The 26710-nt window shown below is 37.8% G+C and overlaps 1 protein-coding gene across 4 annotated transcripts in view; it reads right to left on the bottom strand.

Annotated features, from left to right (window-relative positions):
* The window catches only part of DGKI (diacylglycerol kinase iota), a 209992-nt gene that overhangs the window by 85026 nt on the left and 98256 nt on the right, over positions 1 to 26710 (bottom strand). For 2 of the 4 annotated variants that reach the window (XM_090144503.1, XM_090144517.1), the window contains exons 6-19: positions 26422 to 26487; positions 22751 to 22822; positions 22075 to 22191; positions 15322 to 15417; positions 14939 to 15013; positions 13323 to 13418; positions 12297 to 12379; positions 10131 to 10191; positions 7176 to 7289; positions 6448 to 6585; positions 5205 to 5283; positions 1576 to 1631; positions 663 to 725; positions 367 to 440 (exon numbers count right to left, since the gene is read on the bottom strand). In XM_090144503.1, the coding sequence (XP_090000629.1) occupies positions 367 to 440; positions 663 to 725; positions 1576 to 1631; positions 5205 to 5283; positions 6448 to 6585; positions 7176 to 7289; positions 10131 to 10191; positions 12297 to 12379; positions 13323 to 13418; positions 14939 to 15013; positions 15322 to 15417; positions 22075 to 22191; positions 22751 to 22822; positions 26422 to 26487 (1190 nt within the window). The remainder of the gene's footprint in view (positions 1 to 366; positions 441 to 662; positions 726 to 1575; positions 1632 to 5204; positions 5284 to 6447; positions 6586 to 7175; positions 7290 to 10130; positions 10192 to 12296; positions 12380 to 13322; positions 13419 to 14938; positions 15014 to 15321; positions 15418 to 22074; positions 22192 to 22750; positions 22823 to 26421; positions 26488 to 26710) is intronic. The other 2 variants (XM_090144510.1, XM_090144523.1) reach the window with 1 other exon arrangement.

Below are 26710 nucleotides of genomic sequence, written 5' to 3'. Positions count from 1 at the left end.
AATATTTATATTCTTGTTTCTCACACTGTTTCTAGTAAAGCAGAAGACGAGGCAGCTGTGCCTGGTTTACTGTCTGGTTTGCAGGTTAGTTGCACAACATTTGGAAGCATGTTTGTTAAAACAATATTTTCTACTAGCTCTGCATCACTTTTTCAATGGAAAATTTTGCTGCACCCCGGGCTCTGATCCCTTTTCGTGCTGCTAATAAGCAGTATCATAAGCAGATAGCTCTCAGGAAGGCAGCACAGTAGCAATACACTTCCTGCACATCCACCCATCCTACAACAACTTGGTTGTTTTTTTTTTTCACTATTAGTAGTGGTAATATTACTTTCTATTTTCTCCAAGCATCTGTCTTGAGCTTACCTGGGAATGTTTAAAAACACTATACACTGGAACTTCAGCTCCTGGATCTTTGGAGTCAGGTCTGTACCATCACACTACAAAGCCAAAGTGACAGAGCACAGAGAAATTGCTGAATGGAGCCACAGACAAGAGAAGTGTTGCTGCTTTGAAACAGCTTTCCCAAGACTTTCCTTGGAATGTGTTGCAAATGTCATGCTCAAAACTGAAAAGTAACAGAGCCATTAAACTCTCACCTCGCTCTCTCTGCCTTTCCCCACCTCTTTTCATAATACTAAAACACAATTTCCTATACTTACCACAACTTTAACGTGCTTGGATAAATCTCTTGAGCTTCTTTGCAAGAAGTCTGAAAAGGCTGCCTGCAACAGAAACAAGAGCAGGAATGGTCGTCATTGCCTCCACTCTTTCCAAATTTCTTATCTTACCAGAGAGCTCATTACCTAGTGCTATCCTTTTGTTAAACCTATTCTTTCCTGCTTTCAGAAAATCTGACTTATGTACATATATCTATTATTTTTAAAGTTATACTTTTCCTTTTGAGAGGTTATGTCCTTTGGTACCCAATGGTATAAATGCAAATTCTTGCTCGCATTTATTGCTGTGTGTCATGTGCCATGAAAGCACACGGGCATGCTGGAAGTCATCCTCTGGTAAGCCATACAGTATGCCATGTATTATCAAATGAGTGTGTCTACTTAAACTGAACTTTAAAATAAAGTATTGTACACATCTCTTCTGATTAAAAAAGCATATTCTTTTATTTGCATAATCACACGTGAAAATATGGAAATAAGTCACTCCAAATAGCTGATCACTGACCTCTGCTACCCATGACCACACATCCAAGATGACTCCTCAAAGCCAGAAAGATGCAGGCTAACTTGGAGAATTTCTCCTGGAAATTCAGTACCAGTGTGTTGCCCAAACACTGGAAAAACTGGAACTATTTGCTGAGGGTCATGTGAGCCAGAAGCAGGGAGAGTAAAACATGATCAGTGCTGTGTCTAAAGGAGTATTATAAGACAATTGGCACTCTCAAACAGGCATATGTGTGTCAGTGCCAGAAAGAGGACACATGAATTTTAAATTGCAACAGGCAAAATGAATCGGCATTAGCCCCTCGTGTGAAAAGTGAGAGAGAAGGGATATAGCAAAACATTCAAGCAACTAATATTACATCATTCTGTAAAATGAATCACATGAACTCACCCCTGCATAAAACATTTTATTTCTAAATCGGCTGTTGAATTTCTCTGGATTTGCTTCTGTGAAAGGATACAAAGGAAAAACATGAGCACCCAAATAAACTGAGTAGGTTCCACTGTAGCTTCAGATTCGTTCCTAACACAACAGAGTTTTTATACACATTACTCAGTAAAAATATAACAATAATACAATCCGTTTATTTACCATCATTCAGACAATTTGTCTCCATACCATTTGTGAGGCTTCCATGTCCACCAACATAAATCATATTTCTTTAAGAGTTATTAGAAACTCACAAAACATTAGTTCTGCTTCAAAGTATACGTTAAGGTGTTAGTAAATTATGAGATGAAAAAAATCCTGATGCATCACAAAATGGAAATCTAGAAGATACGCTGGAATTGACATCTCTACCCAAATATCCATCCAGTAAACTACAAGAGGCTATTTTAAAATCTATTTAGAGAGACGCTTCATTTTGATTAGACTCAAAGTGACAGAGAACTTTAATAGTCCAGTAGTATGGCCCGTGCAACACTTAATTATTCTCATTAAAATAAATGCTTGTTGGTTTATTTTTCTTATCTTGAACATTTCTGGTTTCCACTGCCAACCGTTAAATCTTATTATATTGCTCTGTCCATTAGATTTAAAGGACCTCAACCATCAGATATCTTCTCCCTGAGTAAATACTTATGGGTGGTAATTAAATCACCTCTTAATATTCTCTCCAATAACCTAAGTGGAGTTCCTTTGATCTCCCAGCATAAAGCATGTTTCTCAGAATACGGATCATTTTTGTGCCTCTGTGGGGACTGCTACCCTAGTCTGCAGCATCCAGAGATTTAAGAAACGGTCCTTCTGATACCGTATTCATGGATAGTATAGTGAATCACCTATTCTTACTCAGTGATTCTCTAGCAAAATCATCCAAGCGCTGGCCTAGTTCTTCTGGCTAAAGCATCACACTGTTGTAAACACTTCCAAATTACTTCTTCTCAAACAACCACTTGAAACAACTCATCTAGTTTTAAGTCACTACATCTCACAATATAATGCTCCACTTCAAAAGAATGAGCTACTTCATTTTCTGTGTGATTGTTTACCCACCTTTTTTATCACCCTTTTGTTGTGCTGCGTGGGTGAGCCTAGCATACATTCAGGGTCACCTTTTCTTAATACCATTAATTTAACTGCTAAGTAAACCTCACCTTTTATTCACTTACTGAGCTGACAGTTCTTCACAGAAAGTCTCAGAACCCATGCTACAAAGTGAGTGAGTCCTGAAGGCTCAAATAAGTGCCCATGGTTCACGTTCAGTGATGTGGAAATCCTTGATGGCAAAAGCCACCAGGGTGCTGGCTCCTACACAGATCTTGTGACAAACACTGACCTGAACAACAACCCCAGTTTGAAATCAACTAAGCAAGAAGGAACCTTTCTGTGGTCAGGGACTTAGCAGTCTTTCAAGATACCATGGCAGATGAGCAGGTGTAGGGAGGAAACACTCTTTCTACTACGTGGAATAGAGCTTAAATTTGACTAGAATGCAATTTTGATTGTAGAAGTAAATCACTGACTGCATATCCAAGGCTCGCTCCATCCTCGACCTTCTGAAGCTCACGTTGTTCAACAAGAGACGAAGTAAAGTGCATATTCCCTGCTCTACCAGAGCATAAACATTATGAAGGGGGAAACTGTGACCTCTAGAATGATCTTCTACCAAGAAAGCTTCCTGAAGGAGAGCTAAATGCATTGGGCTTGGAGCCAGCCCTCAAGGCTCAATCTCATTAGTCACAAGAAAAGTGCAGAGGTTGCCAGGGAAAAGGCCACATTCACATAGAGGTTCCTCTGAGACACTGCAATTACTGTTTAGTTAAAATATAACAATTGAGCAATTTCCACAGCATAAATGGCCTGATACAGTGAGAATTCAAATCAATCTAATTTAGTTTGGATTCATTTCTTGGGGGTCTAAAAGAATACTTCTGGGTTTTTTTGGTTTTTTTTTTTTTTTCTTTGGTGTTGGGGAGAGAATATTAATTGGCTGGTTTTTGTATGGTTTTTTTTTTAAATTAAGAACAAAAATGTGTGATTTTAATAGCCCCACATAAACTACATACAGCTAGTTCTCTTACTGGGTCAGGTGCAATGGTCATGCTAGTGCTACAGGTTTTGCTCAAATCTTCTAGAGTTTATCTGGATTTTTATCACTTGTAGAAGATATCATAATCTGTTCTGCTTTGTTTAATTCCACATGAAACACAATAAAACCCATGCATCAGCAACAAAAATATAAGCTTTTCTCTCCTAAAACATTGAAAAGTGACTTTGTATCTTTTAGCATTTGAGTTGATAAGAAACATCAGCAGAATTACTTGTAAGAGCAGACATTTATACTACAAAAAGCTCTCCTAGCCTCACACACCCACTCAAAGACAGACAGCTTGCGCTGCCAAGTATTTTTTCACCCATGTAAATTTTTAAAACACTGGCATCTTTGGAATAATATTCATTCTTTAGAGGGTACCATAACTTCATTATTAAGTAATGCCTCCATTAAGTGAGAAAGTAGCCAAGCATTTCATCTATACAGTATATTCACAGTCACATTAGCAATGCATGGCAATATACATTCATAAAAAAATAAATGCATACAGCTGTCATCATTTCATTTCTGCGCCCTTTTGTGGCCCCTCGTTATTATTCTTGAAGCTTGAAGCAGTCTTAAACATTATAAAATATGCATTAGCTCATTCCATCATGCACTCTGCTCTTTATTTAATATGGCATTCAGGTGCTATCTTTTCATTTTGTGATGACACTTTGATAATATGAAAATGAAGATAAGGGAGGCTGCCATTCAGAAGAAAAGCATTCTTATGAAGCTGAAATGACCAAAAAGTGAACACAAGCAATTGGAGAAAGTCTGTTTACACAGGCATGCTTGCCTAAACCACACAAATCTTCACAGTTCACATCACTCCAAAGTCACACTTGGGTTGAGTGGTATAACTGCCATCAGCAAGGGGACAAGCAGGATGCTTCAACAGCTCAAATTGCTGACAATTTGACAAGTCCAGTTTGTGGACTTCATTAAAGCCTTTCATTTCCAGAGATACGTTCTGGGTCTGTACCAAGTCCAGTGACATTATGTTATATTCATCCATACGAAACAGCCATTCGGCTTGAGAATGCAGTTATCCTTCTGCAACTCTGCTTCTCTCACAGCCTCACAGATCTTCTCCTCCCTTCACTTTCACACTGTTGGGAAAACTTGCACCTGAATTACATTTTCTGCTCTTGCACTGACACTTGTGTCAGTAAATCTCCTTTATGGTTGTACCACGTTTCACTTCACAAGGTCAAAAACTTTGAAAAGCTCCCATTTTAGCTCTTTTCTTCCAGTGGATTCCATTTTTTCTTGTATTTTCTTTTTCTTTTTGAAATTACCAGATCTCTTGGAAATTCACTATAAATCTGATACAATTACTTTTTTTTCCTACTTGTGGTTTTTATGTTCTAGCAATCTTCCTGAATTATAAGAATTCAGAAAAAGGCATTAAATCCAAATCTATCTGTAATTTATAAAATAATTACCCAAGGCTAAGGAAGTAAAACATTCCTCTTACCTCTGGATTCGTGGAACTCCAGTGTAACATGTGCATCAAACCCAAGGCTGAAGTAATTATTGAAGACATTGAGCGGAAGCTATAATTAGATAACAGAAAGACATGTAAAAGCAGCACAAATTAAATATTCCATGGCACACCAGGAATTAACTATTTTAAATTTGGCACCTCCTGAAAACCTAAAAAGAAAATAGGAAGTGTATGTAAGAAGTTGTTCTTCTAAGAAGGCTAGTAAAAGCTTGTGGGAGATGCTCCATACAAAAGCCAAAGAATGCAAACACATTTACTGAGCTTCATGATCATATAAGTATCTTTGCAAACACATTACAAGGCTCCTCATTTACTTTCTCATTGAGATTTTCCAGAGCATTTCTCCACTTAACATGTCAATATATAGGTTTTCCTAATTGCTTGGCACTTCAAGCTCAGCATGATGAATAAAACTCAAGCTGTGTTTTTCTTGCTTAATATATAACCAAGAGCAATGCAAGTCCCAGACAAGAAGCCCTAATTTTATTTAGGATGCATGAGATAGCAAAGCACACATCTGGCCTCTTCATCATTATACTGGCCCAGCAGAGCTGTACAGAGGGAACAGTAGCATCCAATAAATAAGCTGAAAATTCTAACTGACAGGAGGAAATTGGCACACAGATTTTTTTAATCTTTTTTTAAATGTCAGTGACAGATTCAACATCCCCAGCCCTATGACTTATCAATATATATGTGATCCCCTCACAAAGATTTTCCCAATCTTCAACTCTCAAGAGAGATGATCTCACTAATGGATATGGAGACTCGCACACAAAGATGTTAAATTCAAAAATACACTACTCTTAGCTGTAAAGAAGGGAACAGTTAGTATTTACCAGCAGAATCCTAAGTAATATTTAAATTATCTGTATGTTTTTAGATGTGTCTCAAATTTAGGAATGAATAGTGGTCACTGGGCTCCTTCTTCTGCCACCCTTGATTAAATGGAGGGAAAACAATGAGATGCCATGGATTTTTACCAGGATTTGGTTACTGAGATAAATGCTCAAAGTCTGAGTTACAAACAACAAATAACATGGCCAATACATATTAAGGTTCACATGCCCCTGGAGGCATTGAAGAATAATAGGAAAAGATGCAACAAGTAATTGAAAAGGTTTTAGAGCTTCATCACTCATGCCTCTCATAGAGTATCCCAAAAATGCTTTTAATTATACTGTAGTCTCCCTAGGTAATAAAAGGCTCCAACCTTACGTGACCCATCTTCCAGCTCATCCTGTGGCAAATCTGGGTTGCGCTCAACCTGGAGATTCCAACGGTCCAGCTGGACAATGGTCCCATCTTCTACATGACACAAGATCTTGGATACAGGCTCATCTGTGTAACCCTGGTAGCAGAATGAGTGTCACCAAAGTATCAGGCGTGGATAGCCAAAGAAAAGCAAATCATTCACCAATTAACTGGAAAATGTCCTTCCTTTCATGCAGATCTAAAACAGCAGATCAAATGTTCTTAAGAACATGTCAGATTATTGCTAGATTTTGATATAAGAAATAGTCAGATCAACTATTACTTAAGAACGCAAGTTTTAGACAGGCGTGGTAAGACTAAGAGAGGAATTCGAAGCATATTTGCCTTTCATGAAATAAATCCAGTGCTGTAGTCAAGGAAAACTACAGAGAAATAAAGTTCAAATAATGCTTAAATTATAAGCCCATATAATTCTCACTATTTGGCCCAAAATACCAGACAGATACAGCTATGCACTTTTTTATTACAACATTCACATTATTAATAAATCAAAACATGAAACTGGAAACTGAAATTAGCTGTTGTGTCCATGTGAAGCAGACCTTGGGTAAAGCCCCATAGTCCCCCAGCTATTTTAGCCAAAAAGAAGTTTCACGCTACTACACCACTAAATCAGAGCAGCAAGTTGAGAACCCACATGTAAGGGTAACCCCAGTCAGTGCTTACCCCACCCCAGTTGAGGGTGCGGGCAAGGTCATTCCCAGTGCCAAGTGGAAGGACAGCCACAGGAGGCTGGGGAGTGAGTTGCAGCTCATCTAGGATAGAGAGGATCCATCCAACCTATAAAACCAGAAAAATGAGAAACTGTTGGTAAGGAAGATTAAAAGGGAAGGAATGGAGAAGAAAGGCGTGTTTTGACTGAATTGCCATAGCAGAATGTCAAACAGTCAAAAAATAAAGAAATAAATAAATTGCTGAATTTTTCTCTCATTCTCTCTCTACTTTAGACCACATAAAATTTTTCAATAGAAATCTGACATAGGAACAAATTAATGTAAAATATTTTACATGTACTAAAAAGCACTTTCCAACAGGAAAAGCAGTATTGCTGAAAATATTCTCAAAATTTATATGCCTGAAACTCTTGCTATAAGAAAATAGCACTATTAGATTATTTCTCAACTTGAAAAAAAAAAAAAAAGCCTATGAAAATATGTCATGCATTTTGAATAATTTATTTTAGAAATACAAATATAAATTAGCATACAAATAAGAAAATAATATCTATTTTTTTCTGATGTCAGTATTCAAAGATTGTATCTTCACTAATATTATGAGTTTTTAAATAAGACATAAAACTGAATGGCAGATTCTACCTGGACAGGATTTTTCCACTTTCAACTAATACTTCTGTGATTTCAGATAGATTCTTAGCCCAAACTGAAATGAAACTAGAGCTTCAAGAAAACAAAACTAGGTATTTGGTACTGCAGCTTGAATTTGAAGTACTGGAGAGGGGGGGTGGTCTGATAGAGGATGAGAAAAAGCCAATAACCACCATATCTGATATTCTAGAATAAATCTCTCCCCAGGTCTCTTCACGGAAAAATTAATTTTATATAAATATTATTTATTAAACAGTTACTTATCACAACTCATTGTCCAATTATTCAAGTGTCTATGTGGGATGTTATCTCACATCGCAGGTCATTGTCTAACAGTGATGTGAATAACTTAAAACTTTCATGAACTTGGATGTTACCAAAGGTATTTAAGTCTTTCATAGGTCCTATGATACGACTAAATAAAGTCCTTAAGGGGTTGTCAGAGATAACCATCATCATCTAATTTTTGAAAGTTAGTCCTCTGGTATTGTGAACAGGAAGACAGAAAAAAGAGTCCTGATAACTCCCACATGGCCAAGACTCATTAAAGAGTACTTTGTCTTTGCCATTGACTTATCTATACATTTCTGCCTCAACTTGCTACTGGGGCAGGTAGCCTTACAAATACCAACCAGTTTTGTAAATGCTTTTAACTTCAAGTTTTAATCAAAACCTCAAATTGCTCATGTACACTTGCAAAACTGCTCTTTGAGGTCATTTCTAAACCTTATAGAGTCAACGATGCTATTTCAGTAAAGGATGATAAAGACTGTCATTTCTCTGTAAAAAGAAGTCTCCTGACTTCTTTGAAAACAAAGTTTTCTACTTGTACCCAGAAAAGTAACAGCAAACAGCAGTGATGGAAAAGTTGCAATAAGTTCTGACTCACCTCAATAATGCAAGATAACATCTGGTCTCATTGAATATTCACTAAGTCCATTTGAGTCAGATTTCTCATTTCTAGATGTAATGGCTTTGGGAATAGCTAGATATTAATTTGCTTCAAACTGAGCAGCAGCGAATGTAATAGTGAAGTGCTGCTCTTACCAATGAGAAGGTGCTGCCCCCTGTTGCTTTCACTGCTCAGCAAACAAAAAATAGAGGATGCTAGGGCTCAATGTACTTGCATTCATTTCTATTTTAACATTTTTAGAATGAATATCTTTCTCCTAGGAAAATATTAGCTTCCTCAGACAGCAGCTTCAAACATTTTCAGAAACAGATTGAAAACATCTCTTTTTTGAAGCTCTATTTTTTGCTAAAGTGATGCCTCACAAATTTCTCAAGGAGTGTTCTGAATTCCCTAAGAGTAATATTTTATTGCCCCAGGTACCAGCAAGATGGTAATCAAATCATGTTCTTTCTTTTGACTTTCAGGAGAAAGCACTAGTATTACTGACCTCTACATCCAGAGTTTCAGAAGTGCTCACAAAAGCAGATAGGAGCTCACTTAAAAAATAATAATAATAATTAAAAAAAAAATAAAAGCTTCTTAGTGTGATGACAATGTACTTCTATACATCCTGGCCAGCCATTTCACCTTGCAGCTACTATAGTTGCAAGTATTACCAAATGTAAGTTTGGGGAACTGAGCTTCATAGAGACTAAAGGTCAGTTTTGTAACTGTGCTTCAGCACTCAATGGTACAGAGTGAGAATTATAGTATTCTTAAGAACAGGCAAGAGCAAAGCAGTTGTAATTCCTTCATTACCACTCTTGGCCTCCAAGTCCCAAACTGTAGAGCCTGCCTCTATCTGAAGGTGTCCAAGTCTTCTGAAGATCTGACACTACTCCCTTTTCCAAGAACACACAGTAATTCAATTGCAAAGAAAGTACTGAATCTGGAGATCAGCCACATCACAGACAAGTAGCATGACAGCTTCCTCAAAGTGGATTTGTAAAGAGGGTGAGGAAACTAGAGGCATTTGACATTTGACTGTACTCAGGCATAGTGAAGACAAGAGCAGAGAGGAGTAGAAATTAAGATTAAATGACCCCCAGGCACTGTTTTAACCTGCTAAATTCTCAGATCTGTGAAAATAGTAAGAAGAGGCCAACAATGGTTGTCTTTATTTTTTAAGCTATACTAAATCTATGCATAAAGCAAATAGGATCTAGGACATTAGCACATAAGAATATAGTCCCATCAGTAAGTAGGCCAATCCACGTAGAAAAGAATTATTAAGCATAAGGTAGGTTATCCGGTTCTACAGGCATCACAAAGTGGGAAACCTATGTAGTGAGCAATTTCAGCTCTTGGCATTGACCAGAGGGCTGCCAGGCACCAATCACCTACCGTTCCATCACCACCACAGGCCAGGATCCGCAGGTTTGGCACTTTTCTGTACAGCTCCAGCCTGGCCAGGTGAGGGAAAAGCAAAAAATAATTTTGACAAAGTCAATACAGCAATGCATGTAGTTACTACGCATTTTTTCCAAGTGACAGTTTAACTAACATTTATTTCTCTCTAGAATATTCATTACTGATGATGTAGAATGGAGGAGGAAAATTAAAAAAATGAAATGGAGCTTTCCTTAACAGTTAGACAGCCCCTCCTGAGAAGTGTTTTGTCTGTTTAACACGGGAACATATAATCTGAAAAGCCAGATTCTCATTCTTCCTCTGGAGATGACAAAGTCTTCTATTTTCCTCTTATCCTAAGGCAAACAAATGTAAACACTGAAGCTTTAAACAAATGAAGTGTTTCTCATCAGTGTTTGCTAACCGCTGTTTCTGAAGTGTGTAGAGCACAACAGCTCCTTCAACTGATAATTGTATTTTTTTAATACCACAGAAGGCAGTAACACCTAACAAAACTCTCTGGATATCTGATCTAAGAAACAAACAGGAGAGCCAAAAAAATGCCTGTTCCATCAGCTGCATGAAAGAGAGGCATAGTAAGACATCTCCCAGTGGAGGAGATACATTCACATACTGAGACCTAGTTTACCAAGGATTTAATCCAACCACTGTTACACAGCTCTGAAAACTGTACATTTACTTTTAAGCTTCTATACATCATTAGGAGAGTAGCAGGTGTTTCAGCAGGAAAAACATGTTTGGGTGCTCTAGAAGTATGAATAGAAAATACTTGGACCATTCTTATACAGGTAAAACATTTGACTTTAAATGATTACTATCCTTCTGTGCTAATGTCAAAGGAGCACTGAGCAGACAATTAAGTAAAGCAAATATTCCTATGTCAAATACTACAGAAGCACAGTTCTCACCCTTCAATAACTGCCTAGTTAATGAGCATCAGTTACTCAGCATGCAAAGATAGCTGCGTGCTGCAGTCACACATGGAAATCTAAAGGTAGCTTCACTCCACTAAAGATCAGCCACCCGGGAATGGTCAAGCATTGTAGGATCTGCAGTCCGTGGACTCTACTGAGACTTAGGTGTAAGGTACTCTTCAATGAACTTGTTTTGACTCTGTGAATCTGATCGCCTATGTAACAGCCTTCAGTCAGCGTTTTCCTATAATGTGATTCTATATCAAAGAATAGCCTATTTTTTATTTTTATTTTTTTTTTTGTCTCTGCTTATATCACTTGCTGCAAGTAATAAAAGAAACAAACGAAAAAAATTTCTGACCAATAGAGGGTGCTCTGAAAGCAGCCATACCTTTCATACATCTATTTGATCTATATATTCATAGAGAGCATAGAGCCCATTCCCATCTTATTCTACATGAACTGCTTATCCCAGGAATATGTATCACTCAGAATACCATAATTTCAACTTCAATTGCTTATAACTTCACATATATACACATCCCTTCATTTTTAACTATATTTATTCACATGCACAAATTTATATATGAGGACAGAACTCACAAACAATGCAACAGAGAAAATACAGTAGAAGTAACTCTGTATTCAACAGATAAACTACCAGCTTATCATAGTCACAGGATAATCTGAGTTTGAAGGGATCTCAAAAGATTTCTGTCTCAACTCCAGATCAAAGCAGATTCAGTGCTGAGACCAGACGACATTTCTCAGGGTTTCATCAAGCTGGGGCTCAAAAATCTCCACATACAAAGAGAATCCAATCTAATGGATAACTGTCATACAGTGAAAAAGTTTTTCCTTACATCTAGTCACAACTTCTCTCATTTCTACAGTCTCTTTGGACATCTTGCCCACTCTTTCTTGCTCCTCTTGCCATGCTGCTATAAGGGGTCAAACTGTCTTTTCAGAAACATCCCTGGTAGGTATCCAAAGCTGCTGTTAAGACCCCAAGCCTGCTCTTCTCCATACATGTGCTTAAGATCTTATCTGAACATGCAGAGGCATTTACATAGGTTTATCTATATGCTGTAACTTTGATTCTGTATCACAATGTGGATCTTTGAGAACCCAAACCTATCAAAATCATTAGTCTACCAATCTATCCAAGCTAGATGCTTCTCTGCTTTCCTAATACAAAAACAGAGCTGAGTGCCTGAAAACTTACGCATCTTTTGGCCCTTCCTGAGAAAGATCAAAGACCTGGCGTGGATTCAAATACCACATAAACATTTGGAGAACCTTGGTGCCCTGGGAAAACAAAAAAATCAAAGGAAGGGAAATTATGAATAGCATAATGATTATTAAAAATAATTGTGTTCATATTTGGACTGCTTTTCTTCCATTTATGCTTTATAATGCAAACATAAGCCAAGAAAAAATCAAAATAAAAAGGGTTGCAGCAAATGATAGCTCTACAAAATAGTGACTCAGAAACCCATGCAGTGTGCACATGTGTGCATGTAAATTGAATTGAACAATACAGATCATTAATGGTATAAGAGTAAACACTTAGGGTCAGACCAAAAGTTTTTCTCCCACAGAAACCTGTTCTCTCATCACCTGCAACAAGAAAGTTCTGTTATCCTACACATCCTCAGACTGTCCGTGACAGCAAGAAGCTCAAGGATTTTGTGGGCAAAATTTGTGGGTCACAGTGAAGAGTGTCTTGCCCAACATCCATGTAATAATGCTGCTTTGACCTTCAAAGCCATCACCACGAACACTACTATGAGCCTTTACTGCCCAGGGAAGCAGCATCCAAGGACTCCATGGGCTGCAGCTGCACCACTGCTCCCTCATTCAATGCAGATTGTTCAACACTTTACCAAAAGGTCATCATACGGTAATGTAAAATTACATCATATTCAGGGTTAAATAAGTCTAGAACTTCACTAGTAATCTAAATTTCCCATGGAAAAATGAGGTCTTCTGAAAATCTCCAAACTACCATTTTAGGTTCCTATCAAAAATCTGAAGATATGAAGGCCGATGCTCAAATATTTAAATATCCTTTTCTTCCACTTCAGTGGAATTAGAGATATAAAGGACATTCAATTGCAAGTATCTCTTCTAGGAGACTCTAATACAGTCACATAGAGCTCCTCTCACGACTGACCAAAAGCTAGTCTTATTTGCAGAAAACAGTTATTAAACTTAAACTTTGTTACCTGGATCCATTTTATGACCTTACCTGGTTCCCTCCACTTTTTGGATTTACAAAAACCAACAGTGGTTTCATGAGCGGAGAGGAAATAGGCTTTATCACAAATGGCCGACCTTTGTTATCCTGGGAAACAACAGCAAGAAACAACTTTAGTAAAAGTTAGGAAAAGGGCAGATTTCACTTGTATATCACGTGTAGAAGAAGCTCTGACAAAACTACCTTGGACACTGGAAACAGTACAGCCATGATAACATGGTGCTCAGCTGAGACTAAATTTATGCAGCTGAGAAAATTCCGTAAGAAAATAAGAAGGAAAAAACTGTTCCAGGTTAGCCCAAAACTATTTTTTTCTTTTTTACTTTATATTCTTTCCCCAAAAGAAATTATTCATACGGTGCTAATAACGTGTCAGATATAGTGCTATTTCTAATATGAATTATATTGAATTATATTTTTTCCCAATAGAAAATGGAATGAGATAAACTACTTACTTCCTGGCTCCCATTTAACAGACAAATTGAACCAGTGTTTAGTTGCAGATTATCTGCTCCTATATTCTTGGCCTTGATGGCCCTCCTTCTTTGAGCAGGTTTTACTTGTATTATGTGATTCAAATATTTCTCATTACAGAATCACAGAACTGTTGGGGCTGGAGGGGACCTATAGAAATCATCGAGTCCAACCACCCTGCCAAAGCAGACTCCCTAGACCAGGTTGCAGAAGTAGGCATCCAGGCGGGTCTTTAAAGTCCCCATGGAAGGAGACACCCCGACCTCCCTGGGCAGCCTGTTCCAGTGCTCCGCCACCCTCACTGTGAAGAAGTTCTTATGCACATTTGTGCGGAACTTCCTATGCTTCAGTTTGTGGCCATTTCCCCTTGTCCTATTGTTATGCATCTCTGAAAAGAGTCTGGCCTCATCCCTTTGCCTCCTGCACCTTAGATATTTTCATTATGTCAATGAGAAATATATCTGCCTCCCAGCTTCTCTGAATCTGTAGTACATTAAAGAGTCCCGTAATGAGGACACTCTCCTGGGCTGAGGCAGACACAGACTGAAGTTTCTGGTCTGCAGTTGCTGAATGCCCAAGTGAGGATCTTACCCACAGAGCTCTGTCTGGGCAGAGGTAAGTCTCCATCCAACTCTCCCCTTAAGGTCATTCAGTATACCACTTATACAGTAGGCAAGAGCTGGAAACACTCTTCTATAATCTACATAGTAAACCTAACCATAGGACCAGATATCCCCAACAGGATATCTCCCAAGGCAGACACTCAAAGCAGACATTCAAGCCAGCTCCATATTCAGACTCTTGCAGTCAGCACACTCAGAACCCACTTTCACACTCCTGCTCTGCCTAGTTGAAACCAAATGTTTGTGCTGAGTCTTTTACACCCCAGGAAAATATTGTTTCATTAGGCTGGTATGCTGCTTCTTGAAAAAAAATCAACTCAGCAAATGACACTTGTCATACAAGTTTTTATCAAAACTAATATTTTCTCACAACAACTTCAGTAATATGGAGTTTTCCAGCAAAAAAAAATATATATATATATATAAAAAACACAGTAAATGGAACTTTAAAATCTGCATTTATACATTCAAACAAAAGGAAACTCATTTTCAAAGCTCCTAAATACCTACATCATTGCCTCTTTTGCTGGCTTTTCTTTTAAAAGATGTCCTCTTCTTTCGCCGTGTTGAAGTCTTTAATGAGTTCTACATTAAAAAAAAATAAAGAAAAAAGAATACATGAAAAGCAAAACAAAATTTGAAGACAGGCACAGACAGAGCCTCTTTATGAAGCTCTTCCATGCATGTCCACTTGGAGAATGATAAGAGTATCTGGCACATGCTCAAGATTTAAATCACATGCGCTGCATGCTTTACACTTCCACACCACCGTTTATGGAGAAAGCCACACACGGAGACCAGACTGGTGCTTTGGAACTGGAAACTTTCCCACGCTGTGAGGGGGGAAAAAGATCAGATGCTCCCATAGACTCACATAACACCACATGTTGTACCTGCCAACCCTCCCAATAGGGGTAGGAGACGCCCGTTTCCCCTTCGGGGCTCCAGTCTCCTGCCCAATCAGGCTCGTCTCCTGGTATGGAGACCCCCTGCATAAAGATGTAATAAAAAACATGATAAATGAGATATTTTTCATGTTTTTTTAGGAAAGAAAACAACAAGTTTTAGCTCTGGCAACCATTATGACTCAATATAACATAGGCCACCACGGCATATGACGCTGGCACTGCAGAGTGAGTTCCAGCCCTTTCAAGAAGCTTGTGTAATCATCCGATGAGGAACAATGTGAACTATTAGTAATTAAGGAATCAAGCTCTTTCCCAGTTGTTTGCTTTTTAAATAGTAACACTAAACTGCAGAAGAAAACGCAAAATTTCTTGTATTTTTACAGAACCTAAAAAATATGCATGAAAACTATTCTCCAGGCAGGCAATAGCCTAGTTAGTAATACTGAACCATAAAGATCTTCTGATGTGATAACAGCATACCAAAAAGGGGGTATTATTTTTTTTCCCTTGATATTCAGTACCTGAAATCGTATCCACAAGAAACACTTGGTCTATGATTGAGATTTTGTATTACAGGAAATACACAGGAAATTAGAAGAAAGTTAATTGATTTTTTTCTGGCTTCAAGAGGGGAGCAAGATACACCCAGCTCATCCAAAGGTCATTTCTGTCATGATGCTATTCAAAAGTGTGCCATTAATGAGAATAAGTTAATGATCAGAGATCACCAAGTCTATAAGCAATGATATCTGTCCCTACTTAATCTGCTCACTAACAAGTAATGCCATTACGTTAAGGAGAACAGTTACTAGAGTCTCTTGATTACCTAACAACCACGTTCAGAATTCCTAAACTTTGGTCCAACACACCAGATGAAAAATTTAGTTTTTCCTGACTTCTCAGAAATGTGGAAAAAAATAACAGCAATCTAACTGAAATAGCTGAAGAAACTATTATCTCCTTTTTAACCCAGACCAAGAAAGTTCTGCTGTAGAGCACAGTCATGAACTTAAATCACCTCCCAGCATTCCTTGTGGACCACTATATATTTATGCCTTGTTGCTTACTGAAAATACTGAAGACAGTGTGGCTCAGCAGAGCAATGCCAAGGCACTTGCCCTATTAGGGCACAGTCTGAGAAAATATCTAAGGAGATGTTCTTATTGTTCCCTACTCTGATACATAAAAAGTGATCTTGAAAGCATGATAAATCACAAAGACTGCACTGACCACAGAAGTGAATGGGTAGTGTCACCTTCATAGACTTTCACTGCCCTACTTTAGGAGTCAGACTTTAGGAGGGTAGACAAAAGTCTTTATGTCAGTATAAAGGCACTGCGCACTGCCCTCAAAGCTCCAGCAACCAACTGCAAGCAGTGGTGTTCTTGGCCTGTTTTCTCAGCTGGTTTCACAGGTGTGGGGAAAACAAGATAGACTGAGATCCAGTCTGTCTGCAGTCTTGCCAGCCATCTGACGAAAGGTCATGGACATACTGAGACTTTTCCTTGGGCTCTAGTATCCCTACGTGTAAAATTTAAGATACTTATCCTATCAGTAACATTCAGTGAAGTCTTCTGGCAAATCACAGCCAGTAACTCAAGTTCAATATTATATTAGGATAGTATTTAACTGTATCACCTGAAGAAGGACTGTACTTATTATTCTACTTTCTCAGTGGATGGACCTAAGCCAGTGAAATTCTTTTGGAAAAAGAAAATACTGCCTAATTTAAAGAATAATAATAATAAATTAAAGACCGTTTAAGTGTAGTTGTTATTAAATCCCATTATAGCATGGCTCCTTTCTTGCCTATGAATGGGGTGGGAAGAGGCATATAAGCGTATTAGTGAAAGTCTTTCAGTCTAAGCTTCCACCATAACTTTTTTCTTCTTAATTTCTACCCTCAGAAAGGCAAAATAATATGCTACATCACAACTATGTTATTTCACCTTTTTTTTTAAAGCATACTTAACATCTGTAGTGTTAAGACAACCTAAACCTTTGCTACAATGATGCACATCTACAGCAGATGAAAGGCAAATAAGCTGATTAAATATACGCAAGTTCTCCTTGCAAATATGCAGAAGAATAACAGACAGAAATAATCATCAGTGTTTGCACATGAAACTGAAGAAATGAATGTGTATTACCTTGTCCACAAAACAAGGTGATGAGTATTATTTTTACAAACAGATAATGTTATTCAGCAAAATACTTGAAAACAAAGCATACCTTTACTGTGCACCATATGTAAATCCTAACTTGAATCTAGAGAGGAAACCTCTCCTTTGTGGATGTCAGTTTGGCCATCTTCAAAGAGAGATGTTTGGTATTATTGCATCATCATTGTAGTTCTAAGCAAGTTTAGCTAAATGAACAAAAGAATTGGAGTCCTTTTTATGGTGTTGGTTGGTGTAAGGGCCACAGACTATCCGAAACAGATCTAATGAAACTTTTCCACCCTTTTCTTTATTTTCAAAGGCTTCTAACATGCTGGACATCAAATGATGTAAGCAATGAACAGCCTCTGAGAAGGTCAATCTTGACCATCTTCTGGTTGTTCACAAATCACATCTAGGCAAGACAGTTGCAGCAAGCAACTGATGAAAGGAAGAAATTAGCCCAGAAGTATAAAGATTACTAGCACTCTTTGAAGGCCCTTGAAGTAGGAGGAAAGGAAGAAAATACCATGTTTACTCACCTTGAAAAGAAAAATATAAAAAATTAATAACATAAAATGGAATTTTACACTTACTGTCTTTGCCTTCCCAAACAGAAGGTGAAAGATTGAATCAGTAGGTACATCAGCTAGATGTACTCCTACTCATAATTAACTTTTCTCCCACAACATAAGCATAGCAAGTCCATTCCTAGCACAAAACTACTTGGGCTACCAAATCTCACACAACATCAGTCAACAAGGGTGGCCTGTTTTCACAACAGTGAGGAGAATTAGGAGATGGAATTGATTTGAACCACAGGAAATCAGAGATGGTGTCAAAGTGCTGCTAATACAGTATAAAAATATTGGAAAACAGTAAACTAGTTACAGAAGTATGAATAAAATGAAATAGATACTGGGAATTTTCCATTTATGTAAATGGGTCATTACAGACAGGGCTACCACCTAACCCAAAGTTGATTAAACCATTTTGAATATTCATCATGTAGCAATCAATTGCTTGCAAAATGCAAAAGCTCCCCATTTAGAATGTAAAAGGCATGAACAAATTTTTCCTTAATTACATAATCATGGTTTACTACCACAACATTTCTGGCATTCAGAGGGGGAGTATGCTGTTTATTCAAGTACAATATTTGAAAGGTGGTGACCCTTGTTGCACATAAGCATGGAAAAGCATTTTTGTAGCAATAAAAAGAGAAATAAAAATTGAAAACTGGGGCAAGGGTTTGCTACAAAAAGCCACCTTATTTGCCTAAAAGAAACAATCAATAAAAGGATGAAGGCACCACTAAAATCAACTTCATGAGTAGGAAATTTCAGGAGTTGACCATGATTAATGTGAGTAGTTAATTAGAGCTGAGAAAATAATTTATAACCAAGAGGCTCATAGTCAAATTTACTTCAACTGTGAAATATGTGAAAAACAAATTGTTGCTTATATATATTAATTTACGATCTGAATTCACAAAAATTTTAATATTGTATTTGTATTCTGTGGACTGAATGCAACAACAGTGTTCACCAAACAGGTATATAGGGTGAAGAGGGCCACAATACACAGGAGAGCTGGCCAGAAACAGCAGGAGGGGAGAAAAATTCCTAAAGAAACATAAGAAAAACAAACAAGACGTCTGTCAAAAAAATCTGAAAATGCATCTGAAGAATTAATATTTCCCACAACAATAGATTCAATCCACAAAAGTAACATGCACTAGGTGTTGTTCAGAAATTCTGTGGAAACTTGTCCATTCTCTGCATTGCATAGGAGTATGATTTATCTAAAGCTTCAGTTATTCAAGGTAATTTTTTTTTTTTTTTTTTTTTTTGCATTAATTCTAAGGGTTTGACATGTGATGAGAGAGAAAATTGGACTTACGTACTTCCTCTCCATTTATGACCACAAAAAATTATCAGACGTTTCATTTAAGCCTAACATTTAAAACACGCATTTAAAATCTTTTTTTCCCATGAATAATAACTAATTTTTGACCTTTCTGAAAAAAGAAAATAATAAACAAGAGAGTAAATCCTATAAGGAAGACACTCTGCTTTGATTAACCAACAAATCAAGGGAAAATTTTAAAAGTAAAAGCATAGAAGATTAAAGCAAGGCTTTTTCAATCAATCAATACTTCTGTTTTTATTAATTTATTTATTTTTCTTAAATTAGAGTTCTTGTTTTTAATATTCTTTTCCTCATTTTGTTTAAAAATAATAGTAATTGTTGTGTATTGTGGGCTTACTAAAAGGGGTTTTGGTAAGCCAGAAATTATCAAACAAATTCAATACTCTTCCTGATTTTGTAGAAAAATATACTAAAAGGCACACAAAAGGTGTTTTTGTTGTTTTTTGTTTGGTTTGTTTGTTTGTTTTTAATGGTGATTGAAAGTGATTTAAGAGAAATATGTTGGAAATGTACTGGATGAAAAAAGATCTGGATTTTCTTATCAGACCTCCAAAGAGAGTAGCACCTCCAGCCACATAAAACTGGTTCTTAGATCAGTTATATCCTTTTTTCCCATATGCATGGGGTGAAGTGTAGTTAAATGGTAAAGGTATAGTAAGTAACAGGTGGTATCTGACCTTTGCCTCATAGGCTATGGCTGTGTGTGTCCTTAAAACAGAAGATTTTAGGTAAAGAAGATTAATTATCCTACCTACAGCTCTAAGACATCCATCATCTTCCCACCCGCAAGCTACCTGAAGTTACCTGGTCAAAAAGGAGATTCTCATACCTCATCTAAAGGTAATCAAAATTTCCTACAACTCATAATGCTGAAAATAATTTGTCCAAAACGCCTTCTGATCCAAATAATTTTTGTCATCTCCAAAGTACCAGTCTCAGCCTGTACAGGAGCTAGTCAAGTATTTTTAATCTTTTTGTCTTCATGGAGATGTTCCAGGTGGAAAGCTCAAAGACCCAGGTACCCAGTTTCTAGTTTGGGACTACAACAGCTACGGCATTCTTCTTAATGGTTCCTAGCCCTGGATCTCTGCCTCATGGGTCCACCTCAAGACCCCAAACCCTTGGAGTCACTATTTCTTGGCTAAATGACCAAAGCTCTACCGTGAAACCCAGCAACCGAAAGTCTTACGACTAATAGGTCATACAATCTCTTTAACGGGGCAGAAAAGGAGCCAGTCTCATTTTTGTGCCAAATACCACAGGTGCTGAAAATTAGCCAAGGAGATTAAATATCTGCTGAGGACTCAAAATTCAACAAGAAAGGAAAGAGATTTCTCTTGAGAAGGCTAGAGTAAACTAACAGAGGAAAAGGAGTGTGGGAAAAATACAGAAATGCCAAAGAGACCTTTTTTTTCTCAGAGGAGAGGTGGCTAGAGACCTTGAATACTCTAAATCTAAAGGAGAAACTGTGATCTCTTTGGTCGAGTTGTGGTTTTTGGTTGTTTTGTTTCAAATACTCAAATTCTGATTTATTTATTTATTTATTTCCCTCCTGTCTTTAGAATCAAGCCTGTTAGAAATAATGCTCATGCACAGAGATGACAGCTATATTGCTAGACTGGAGCTAAAGACCAAACAGTGTCCAAACTGCAGACCTTTTTCTAGTTCCACACAGGGACATTTTGTCTTAGTGCCTTCCTCATGCTGTGAAATTCTCTGCTTCCTGCCAGCCAGGACATGGAGCCAGAAAGCCCTGAGTCACTTCTCATGCTAACATACAAGCTGCACAACATTGTTCAATAACACCAGCATTCCTGTTTTTTCATCCATTTCCTTGCTTTTGAAGTAAAACTTATACCAGCATTTCTGGTTCCTTGATGTGTTCAGTGTGTGTTTGTGTCTTTCAGTTCAACCTGGAGTGAAAAGAGACTTCCAAAAACAACAACAACAAAAACAAAAACGAAAAACAAAAACAAAAACAAAAAAAAACAACAACAAAAAAATTACTTTGTGCATGATAAGAATCCCCTTTTAATTTTTGGCCAGCTCTCTTTAGGATACCTTCTCTCCCTGTTGTGATGATTAGTGAATTAACCTCACTAAAACGTATCGCAACTATATCAACACTTTGAAGTCTCACCCTTTTACCTGCAAGTAAATGGGCATGTGGTCTTACTGTTGGCATCCAGCAAGAACTGATGTGAACAAGACATGATTATTTAACTGTCCTTTGGTGAAAATACAGAGGGATGCCAGCCCAACTACAGTGAATTCTTACTGCAGTTCAAGTGAATGTGTGTTACTAGTTTTTCCCTGTATTTGCTCAGCTCTATTTAATGAAGCATGCTTTATTGCCTCCAGCACAGGGGATTTCTTGCAGTACGCTAGCTGAAGTCACAAAAGAACACACCTGAGCTGCATTGCTCAGAACAAAAGTCATGTTTGCTTCTTATCAACCCAAACAAGGAAACCTACTGAAGGGCTGGATGGAGGATACAAGTTCATAATCACCATGAATGTATGCTGGGTTTCAGGGAGAGAGACAGGGTTGAACGAGCATGCCTTAGTGGAGGTGTAGTGAGTGCAGAAGCCAGGCTGGCCCTGTGAAGCCATACAGCTTCAGAAACAGACATCAGCATGCAGTTACCTGAGGTTTCTTCACCTTAATGATCCAGGTGGGAGGCACAATGACAGCTGCGTGAGCCCCAAGAGAACACGGCTCCTCAATGTGATGTAGCATGAAGCAGGTGACTTTGTTATGAAACTGGAGGAAAGGAAAAGAGTAGAGCCAATAAGGAGGTCAAGGAAGACATAGGAGAAGCAAGGAGAGGAAAAAGAGAATGAGACTGCAAAACTAGAGCGACGTTCCCAATTCTCTCATCCTCAAACCCTGGGAGCTCTAGGAAGGTATAACTAAAAACCACCTTCCTTAGCCATGCTTCATAGCAAGGGGAAAAGATCAAGAAAAAAAAAATGAAAAAAAAAAAAATCACTTCTACTTATATAAGAGCAGATTAAAGACCATAACCCAGCCTGACATACTAAATGCATTAACAGCCCTTTGGCTCTTTGAGCTGGCAGCAGCGTGGCGTTGATGGGAGGTAGCCAGTGACTACATGGGGCAGCAAGACCCTTCTTCTAGGAGGATTAATGTATTATCCAGATGAAATTATGGCATCTGAGCAAAAGAAAAATGAAAGAGCAAAACTGGTAGTGATTCACTCAGAGAAGAAACTCCGAGAGCCAGCACAAACGAAATCACACGCCTTGAGGCTATGCAGTGAAGGTGTTACTACTGCTTTCCATGAATATTATCCACTTACCGCCAGCTTGCACCAGGAACAACTGATGGCCACAATCTCTTTACTGTGGAAGGAGAATTTCTGCTGAAAGCCCTACAATAAGCAGAAGAAAATGAGTTAAATTCACCCTGACTACAGGAAAATTTATGCCTTTAATTCTTGTCAGATAACTGTGCTAGGCTAAACCAGTTTGGTAGAGTCACATACATTGGTTCAGCCTCAAAGCTCTCGGATTCCGAATATATTTTGGGAGGATAAAATAGTGACAGGATTGATAGAGAAGGCTCTTCAGCAACAGCATGTTCTCACACACACTGTAAAGGTATTTCCCCAAATTTTTGTGCTTTTTATTAAATTTTGTAGTTAAAGAAGGAAAGGGGGATGAAGAAAGAGAAGTAATGGCTATTTTAATGGCTTTCTACAGTTGAGACAATCAGATTTTATGCTGAAGTGAACATTTTTTCACTGCAGTCTTTTTTGCTTTAAATATAAATAAGAATGTTTTATTAACATTATTTATTTATTTTTAGCAGAGTAGAGTCAACTATAATGTCTGGCTGGAAATCTTCCATTTGGGAAATTAAGTTTATTGTTTTATTAAGCTGACTCAGATCAAAATCTTTTTAGTACATTCCAAAAAAATAAAAAACAAACAAACAAAAAAAAACCCCACCAAGATTGTCTGATTCAAATCAAATATAAAAATATATACTTCTATAATTTTAAGGAGAAAAACAAAAAAAACCAAACAAATAAAAAACACCACTACCAGCAAATATGGGACTTTATTTTCCCACAGTTTAATTTTGTAGAAAGACATTTCAACAGATAGATCTCTTTCTTCCATAGTCTAAGGCTGGAAAAGACCACTGGGTCATATACATTCTTCTTGCACATAACACAGGTAACAAATGGCAGCTGGAGCTATGGCTGAAAAACTTGCATTCATTTGAATCATATTTCAATCAGAAAAATACTTGATTTGGGTTAATGTCTGCAGAGACTGAAAGTCCAGCACTTCACCTTTATTTACTCCGACTGAGGTCTCTTAAAGATTCTCACAAATCCTACACTTTGTCCCAGCGTGTTGAAAAAGAATAAATCAGCCTCTCATCAGCATGAAATGTTTTTTGTTCTGGTTTCTAAGAAGCATGGGAGAAATTTTTATCTCCCCAAACCTCCACTAATGAAACCTCAAAGTCAGTACATTAATTCCACAGCCCGTTAGTGGTGTATTTTAAACATGTGGACTGAGCAGCTTGTCTGGTTCTGGATGGATCATTTCTTATTTATTCAGTAAGCCAGTTGGCTTTTAGGGAGCCGTTAGAGAAAATACACAGCAGTAAAAACATATTAATAAGAACCAATCATTCCTCATTGCTTTATAGATGTGAGTTAATTCTTCCTAAGGATACGTGTTTGGGATAAAACAGTGATTTTTGAAATCTCACATTCAAAGGGAATGATGAAATACAGTGATGGGTTGCAGGTCACAGGGAGATTTTATGTAGACTATTGGGTTGAAACACCAGGGGACCCCATAATTCACCAGAAATTCTCTCTTCTTTCTTTCGTCAATCAGGAAAAAATATGAGAGTTCAGTTATCCTACCTTGTCCATGGGTTATGGAAGGAAACTTTCTGTATAAATTCAGAAATGTGGGGATGGAAAAGTAATTTCACTTTTCTGGGGATATCAGGCAAACAGTACCTATTAGCCCTGATTCACTGGCATCAGGTTGCTGTGCAACACATGAAATTCCATGCTGTGAACTGCTCCTGTGGAAGTACGCAGTCACGCATAACAGAGAAAACACATTTGGAGGAAAAGGGCACCTGAATCTCCAGCTTGCACTGGTGATTGCAATCTGCAATCTGCCTAAACAATTGGGATCAAATCCCCCATTAATGAAGGCACTCACACACACAGCACAGAGGGATCGCTAATTCTGGCAAGTTTTGGTTGTATGCTTAGACCTATTTACCATTAAAGAGCATTTTCACATCAGTTTAAGGGAAGCAGTCATTCATTATGGAAAAAAAAAATACAAGAGTGTTTATTCTATTTCTAAGGCTCTCAGACACTTTCCAGTGTAACAATACTGTATGAGGAACAGATACTACTACAGCTCCAATACAAACAGTAACAGAAACACTTACATGGTGACTTACATGCAATGAAAACAAAGCCCTGCATCCACCCACAGGCCTTTAAAAGCAGTACTAAAAAAAAAGAGACCAATGCTGCAGCTGCACATTGTGCGTCTGGTGGACACATTGCTTTGGACATCATGGAAAGTAAAATCGAATTAAAGGCCTTTTTAGTATGATGGTACAGATGCATTCAGTCTCAGAAAATCCCTAAATTACTAGGCGCTAGTAATTATTAGTTTAGGAACAAAGGGTTAATCTGCATTCATCCTTTAGCTTCTATTACAGCACACAGTCATGGACTGCATACTGGGCCACATGGTCTGATTGTTCTCATGATAAATTATGCAAAAAAATATTATTAAAAAAAAAAAATTACTCTGAAGATCCCAGGTAACAAAGATAATAATAGCTGAAAGCTTGCAAACTAGATTTTCTTCAGATTGCAAGTGAAACAAATGAGCAGAAGTGCGAGAGAAATATTAAACATAATTAATTGCTTAGAGAATGTGGCTTGGGAGCAATTATTTACCACGTCTTCTAACATGAGAGCTATGGAGCATTAGAAGATAACAGATGAATAAGAAGGTGGTTCTTCACATAGTACGTAGTTCAGAAATACTTTTCTAGAGAATTACCCAGAGTAGCAAAGAAGGTGTACCATTAGAATGCTGCCTGTAAGTGTCTCCTTGCACTGTTTGCATGCCACTTGTTAAAAAAGAGCATCATGTTTGTACGCCATGCCTTGCAGCACTTGATGATCTACTTCAGCATCCAGCTAAAATATGATTTCTTTTAACTAAAGTGCCATGCCATAGAGAAAACACAGTCTTATTAGTTGCTGTTAAGAGGGGATAGATTACAGTGCTAGAGTGAGGAAATTAAATTCAGTGTTAATTTATTTCATGGAATCATAGAATGGCCTGGGTTAAAAAGGACCATATTGATCACTTAGTTTCAACCCCCCTGCCATGGGCAGGGTTGCCAACTACTAGACCAAATTTCAGATGTTCATAATACTTCAGAAAACCAATCATCAGGTTACACTCCTTTTTAAAACTTTTTAGAAACAAGCTTTTATTTTGCCACATAGATAGTGAATATGAAGCAGTCTTACAAAGTGCAGAATCTGCTGAGACAGACAGAAAGCAACAGCCTTTCTTTTCCTAGTAGTCAGAAAAAAATAAAAAGTAATCATAATGTTGGCGCAGAAGACATCACTGCAAGAGCACAACATTGGCACTGGGTTGGCTTAACCAAGAGAAAAAAAGATCAAGGAGACACTGCCTTCCTCCTTTCCCTTTTAATTGGCCAGTGCAGTGAACAGCCCAGGACACGTGACAGGCTCATTCTTGCATGGATGCAACTGCCTTTTCTATTCCCATGTGAGAGTCAGAGGTGCTACCACTCAGTTTAGTCACTTTCTACTTAAGAGAGGTTAAACGTTTAGCATAGAAACAATCTCATCACTGGAAGGAGCCACTGACTACCCTGAATGCCTACGTGCCTGGTGTTTTACTTGTGATGCACAGGCAATCTTACCTTTCCGCACTGCTTACATTTCCCCTCCTGCCTCCGTCTGTGTACCCAGTGATGTCGGACAAAGTTCTGCAAGAGAAGAACAAAGATAATGTTATAGGAAGAGATGGTAGGTTGCACTTCAAGATACCATCCATGTGAAATTGGCTTATGGATATTAAAGGAAAGGACCCTTTTGCCAAACCAATCATTTATGGAGCAAAAGATAGTAGTTCCCCCTAGGATACCCCAGACACAACTGAAACCAGAGAATGAATAAGGAGATGATGATATTCTTTATCCATGTCACCAT

The sequence above is a fragment of the Phasianus colchicus genome, chromosome 1 (assembly GCF_987193195.1).
Source record: "Phasianus colchicus chromosome 1, bPhaCol1.hap1.1, whole genome shotgun sequence".
NCBI lineage: Eukaryota > Metazoa > Chordata > Aves > Galliformes > Phasianidae > Phasianus > Phasianus colchicus.
This window is presented reverse-complemented; position numbering and strand designations above follow the sequence as displayed.